This window comes from Hyperolius riggenbachi, chromosome 3 (genome assembly GCF_040937935.1).
Source record: "Hyperolius riggenbachi isolate aHypRig1 chromosome 3, aHypRig1.pri, whole genome shotgun sequence".
In the NCBI taxonomy this organism is placed as follows: Eukaryota; Metazoa; Chordata; class Amphibia; order Anura; family Hyperoliidae; genus Hyperolius; species Hyperolius riggenbachi.
This window is the reverse complement of record NC_090648.1, coordinates 321,520,837-321,526,806: the sequence shown is the minus strand read 5'-3', so window position 1 is coordinate 321,526,806 and position 5,970 is coordinate 321,520,837. Positions and strand designations below refer to the sequence as shown.

Here is a 5,970-nt window from a genome sequence, read left to right as displayed (position 1 = left end):
CAGTATAGAAAGTCCGCTGTAGCGAGCTCACTCATCTGCTCCCCACGTTCAAGCGCTTATGTCACTCTTCTCTCAGTGCTGGTACATGGTTAGTGAGCCACAGGCCCGCAGCCAGCACATACAGATCTTCCAGCGCTTTGGGGGGCCTAGGGCACCCAGAAGCCCTGGGCGCCTCACTGCAGTATCAGTTGTCCCCCCCTGATGTTGTCCATAGTCTGCACTGATTACCGCCCCCAATTTTGTTGCTTATGGGGCATGTATTTGAAGTCACATACGTTCCACAACACCAATAGTCATGTGGGCAGGGACGGATCTAGGGGGGGGCAAGCGGGTCTCTTGCCCCAGGCGCAGTTTGTTAAATTCTTAAAAAGGCGGCAAAATGTGGATGGGGAATGGCAGTTTAGGCGCCAAAACCTGACCTTGCCCCAGGCGCAGCTTGGGGCAACTTGGTCTAGATCCGTCCCTGCATGTGGGCCACCAATGTGGAAATCAATGCAGACACCCCGAGGCCGATTCCCTAAAAATGTCATGCTGAAATCAATCTGGAATCGGCCTGCAGTGTATGGGCAGCCAATAGATCTATCTCTGTGCTCAGAGATCTGTCTCTTGGTCGAATCTGCCTATCATCGCTAGATGTATGGGCACTTTTAGCATATAATACATCTACTCTAGGGTGGCTGGATAGTGTAATGGTTAAGGGTTCTGCCTCTGACACAGGCGACCTGGGTTCGAATCTCGGCTCTGCCTGTTCAGTAAGCCAGCACCTATTCAGTAGGAGACCTTAGGCAAGTCTCCCTAACGCTGCTGCCTATAGAGCGCGTCCTAGTGGCTGCAGCTCTGGCGCTTTGAGTCCGCCAGGAGAAAAGCGCAATATAAATGTTCTGTGTTTGTTTGTTTGTACTCTGGCTTGTTTGCTCTACTTATTCACCGAACGCAAACACCGGGCACAAACGTGACATGTTGACTTGGGTGCGTACATCCAGCAAAGCGGCATTTACACACGTATTACGAGAATGGACGGGTGTGCAGCGGGGCTGCGTAACATAACATCCCGTAAATGGCGTCCCGGTGCAGCTGCTCGGCTCGGCCCGGATGGGCTCGTTTACGAGGGGATTTTTTTTTTATTCGCTCTGCCTTCCCGTTTGTTTGCAGAAGGATTACGTCAGCCCAGCCTTGTCCTCCCTGCAACACAGCAGCGTCATCATGGTGCGATCTTCTCATAGGGCTGCTCTGCGGGCCCCGCCTGATCTGCGTCATTTCCTGCTGTGTCGTAGCGAATATATCGGCTCTCCGCTCCGAGTCATTTCACTGTCTGCGTGCAAAGGGGTGAGCGGAGGTTTGTGGCTGTGGTAGCCGGACGGTGGTGTGTCCTCCTCCCTCCCGTGATGTTAGCTGGAATCCGCAACTCTAACAACCAGCAGTCCCAGGCACTGGCCATGACACAAGCGCCAGCTCGGCTCTAATAAACACAAAGCAACAAACAAAAAAGTCAAAATAAGTAAACAAAAAAAATCGCAAAAGTTAAAAATAGATCCCCATCCTAAAAAATTTCAAGTGGAAAAAAGTGACCATCTTCCATTGTGGCGCCCCCAGCAGCCTCCATGTATTCCCACTACGCCCGAGTCAACATGAAGCCAGAAATCATCGCGGCTGTGGCCTTTATCTCCAAGTTCCTACGCACTAAGGGGCTCACCAATGACCGGGAGCTGCAGACCTTCAACCAGTCCTTGCAAGAGCTGCTATCAGGTAAGACAGGCTGTCAATGTCCCCTCCCCCTGCTTGCCTGTTCCTAGACACTGCTGCCTATATGTGACAGTAGCTATAGGGACCTATAGGTTCTCCCCCTTTATTGTTTGTGTGTGTTGTAACCTGAACTAGATCTGTATGCAGCATATACATACTGCATATTCGACAGCCTGCGATTAGCAGATCTCTATGTTTCTTTCTTTTGCTATACTTGTGTATCAAGTTTGAGCGTGTATCTATTTTTTTACCCTTATGTGTAGGTGTCTGTATTATCCAGAACTTTACAAATAGAAGAGCCTGGTAAACACTTTCAATTATGATTGGCCATACACTGGACACTTTTCTCACCTCCATGTAATATGAGGGTCAACAGATATTGAATACTATGAGCATATTGTGTAGGTAAACCCTCATACTACATGGAGGTAGTAACATTGTTCATTGATTGCCCAATCATTGTTGAAAGTGTGTACCAGGCTTTATTCAGAGGCAGCCCGATAGGTATCCAAATTAAAGAGAGAAGAAAAAAAATAGATATTAGCTTGATGCTAAATAATATGAGCTGTTTTGATGAGAATATTTTCCCATTGTGTTGTATTTTGACTTTTATTTTTCCTCATCGTTTCTGGTGTGTGTGCTTTAGGTTTGTTTTTTAGCTGCTGCTTAGACTAAACACATTTATATGGTAGATGGAAAGTAGTCAAGACAGGCAGTTGAGGAGTTGTTTGTTTTTCCAACTCTTTGTTGTACATTGACCACTTCTTCCCCCAGTGGTTGGAAAGTACAGCCTTGTATGTCCTTCCTGCCTACACTGCAGCTTTGTGCCCATCGCCATCGGTGACGAATTTCCTTCTCAGGTCTAATTACAGACATGTTGAGGCACATCACCTAATTATTTTCTAAGTGGAGGGTACATTACATCTGGTTATATCAGACTTAAATTACATTTATAGGTTTTTGTGCTAGTATGAATACCTTTTGCTCTTTCTTTGTGGTATGATTATTCAGAGGTTCAATGTACATTTTTTTGAAGCATTTCTGCCCTCAACATAGTTTTTTTTATGCTTTTTCTTTGCTTGCATGTGACCAACCACATTTATATGGGGACATGCTTCCCTCATCCTTTTTTATTTGTGTCAGGCACTTTGTGCAGGCTGCTAACAAACAAAGTCACAAGACTGCTGTGAAACGTGCCTAGGCAACACAGAGATGTTTATCAGTCCTGTTGCCATTCTGTTAGGGCTTTGTGTTTCTTTTATATGGATCTATGCTTTAGCTGGGCTCGCTTTTACTCTAAACAGCAGCTCTATTGTACTGAGAAAACAGGGGTATGGCAGCATGGCTTCAGTCAGCTCCCCAGAAAAGAATAATAAACTCCATACTTATGCAAAATCAACCAACCTAATTTATTCAGTATTGTACTGACTGCAGAAAAGAGCAGTGTCCATAGGGGCCAATCATTTATTTCACTAGAGGAGGAAGTAGGTTTATAAACTAGGTGCACTATTTTGTATTTGATCATAAAAATAATAAAAATCTATTCTGGTTACATGGATTATGTTTAATAATCATGTCTATATATAATTCCTTTTTTCATAATATATTCCAATGATCCTCAAGCTTAACATGCCAATGATGGTTTTTGTTTGTTTGTTTTACTTGATTTAGTTTTCTCTTGTGCTTTCTGTTTTGTTTTGGTACATATGTGAACAAGTTCTTGTTTTTCTCCCTCCCTAGACCACTATAGACATCACTGGTTTCCTGAGAAACCTTCTAAAGGTTCTGCCTATCGTTGCATTCGGATAAACCATAAGATGGATCCCTTGATAGGGCAAGCAGCAGACCGTATTGGACTGAGCAGCCGAGAAATGTTCAAACTTCTGCCAAGTGAACTCACCTTGTGGATTGATCCCTATGAAGTCTCTTATCGCATTGGTGAGGATGGTTCCATATGTGTACTTTATGAAGCTGTACCATCAAGCAGCAGTAGTCACAATGGAAGCTTGCCTCTGGTTGAGAGCAGAATCAGCTGTAAAGATGAACTTCTTCTTGGTCGAACAAGTCCCTCTAAAACATACAACATGATGACTGTATCTGGTTAAGATATACAGTAGTCGATGGCTGGATCATCTTGTAACAGATGGAATAATAATGTCTATTTGGGAGGGCTCCTATGGGGATGGATCGTGAAGTACAGTGTCACAGATGTGAAGATTGGGCACAAAATAGAAGTAGTTCTTACGGATGTGAAAGTGCCATGGTTTGGACAGTACTTTTAAGTAATTTAACAGCCTGTATGAAAAGGCAATTGGGCTGATTTACAAAGACAACCTACAAAAAAAAACTGCAACAGTTACTTGGAGAAACCTCAGCAACTGTTTCAGTTTTTACTTGCACTTTCCTTTGCAAATCAGCCCCAATATGTTTATCACAAGAAACAGTCGGTGATCATATGTATTATGTGCTCACTCTGCTTTGGTGCTTTTATCACCTGGTAGTGCAAGGTTGTATTTCCCATGTATGGTCAGGGCTTTTAAATGGGGAAGTGACTCCAAAATCAATAACTACTGTGATTAGATAAGATCAGGTTGTGTTTACAATGGAGTAAGGACAGCCTGAACTTGCTAGGTGGCAGATGTTTGCCCAAAGCAGAGTGAGCAGATGCCCCTTAACCTGTGAACCCAAAGCTCAATGTGTTTGTATGATTTTTATTTTCTACTCTGCTGTTTTTTTGCAGAGCATAACTTGCACTAATGTCTTCAATGTTACTATTTCTGGCAGCTCAGTAGCAAGGTGAGGAGTTGGGAATATGACACTTACTGGAATTGTACATGGCAGACGTGACTTGCACTGAAAATAGGGATAGATGTATATAGGCATGAGATAAAATATTTGTAAGTCTGCCAAAAACATACTTGAGTATCCTTCATATTGTGAAATGAACTTGAACGTTAAATATACATATTTTTATTTTTGTTTTGCCCTGCCTTGTCTACAGGCTTTAAAAATACCTAAGAAGGACACTGTCTGAACTATGGCGTTCTCACCAGCCAGCTTATCTGTACATTTCCTAGCTTGTAGTTTTCTAATATGGAGTCAACTTCTTATTTTTAGAAAGTGAAGTTCTGCTTTGTAATTTCTTGTACTTAATTGGGTAAAAGTTTTTTCCACAAGGCACCATCTATTTTGTGAACTTTGTTAGTCCTCTTTTATTTGATAAATTATGAACTGCTGTAAATTTGTACAGTTCATGTATATTGATTGTGGCAAAAAAATGTACAGATTTCTATTTTAAATGAGAGATTTTTCTTCTCTATAATAAATTGTTTCTTATCTTGGCATTTTAAATCCGACTTGTCTGTTTATGTAGGGTTTTTGGTCAGTTTATTTTAGGGTAAAGAAGAAGGCTGAACAGGGCCCAAAATGGCCTCCTACTGATACCGGATCTGCGATGCAAACTAGGAGTTTTAATTGGAGTTGCCTGCCAATGTGGAATGATGATTTGGAATAGGCTAGAGTTAAACACGTACATTTTACATAAGTAATCTTCAGTATAAAAGGCTAATTGCCAGGAAACACAGTGGAGAGTAATCTCAGGAAATCTCGACCATTCTAAGGAATTAAATTATAAAGTGAGGATATAAAATTGGGGCACATCAACTTTCCCATCTCTTGGAATGTTTCAACCCTGACTACTGTGCAAATGCCACAATGCATTTAATTATGGAAACACATAAGAAAGTGGTCACTTTGCAACAAAAATTTGGTTGCACAAATGAGCAATGCAGGGTGGTTTGCACAGTTGGATAACATCAAGATAGGCTGCGTGTATGTAAACATATTGTGCTTCTGGATAAAGCTTGCCTGGATTATAGGTTTTTCCTCAACACTTTGTACCTACAGTCTGCAATATAAAGGTATGTGCTCAGTTTTTCCTCAGTAGATTATACTACCCAGTATAATCTATACTGTAACTTCATCTTTTTTTCACAGAGTATGTTGGAAACCTAGCATTTAGCAATTAGATTTGCTTAATCACAAATACCTTCTGTTTTAAGAAGGGAAACTTCTTATTTTCATATCATCTTAGTAAGGGGGCTTTTCGGTCTTTTTCAGACCCTTACAGACTCCTAGGATTCCCGGTTCACTGTGGGCTTGCTGGGCAATCTGTAACTTTTTTTTTTTTTTTTTTTTAAACAGACATTCACTGATAGTGTGGAGGCA

General features: G+C 41.9%; 1 protein-coding gene across 1 annotated transcript; it reads left to right on the top strand.

The window, feature by feature from the left end:
* The first annotated feature begins 1,295 nt into the window (after positions 1-1,295).
* On the top strand, positions 1,296-5,094 carry BTG1 (BTG anti-proliferation factor 1). Its single transcript, XM_068276813.1, has 2 exons — positions 1,296-1,746; positions 3,484-5,094. Exons 1-2 carry the CDS (start codon positions 1,602-1,604, stop codon positions 3,846-3,848), a joined length of 510 nt encoding a protein of 169 aa, XP_068132914.1. The 5' UTR covers positions 1,296-1,601; the 3' UTR covers positions 3,849-5,094.
* The last annotated feature ends 876 nt before the right edge of the window (positions 5,095-5,970 follow it).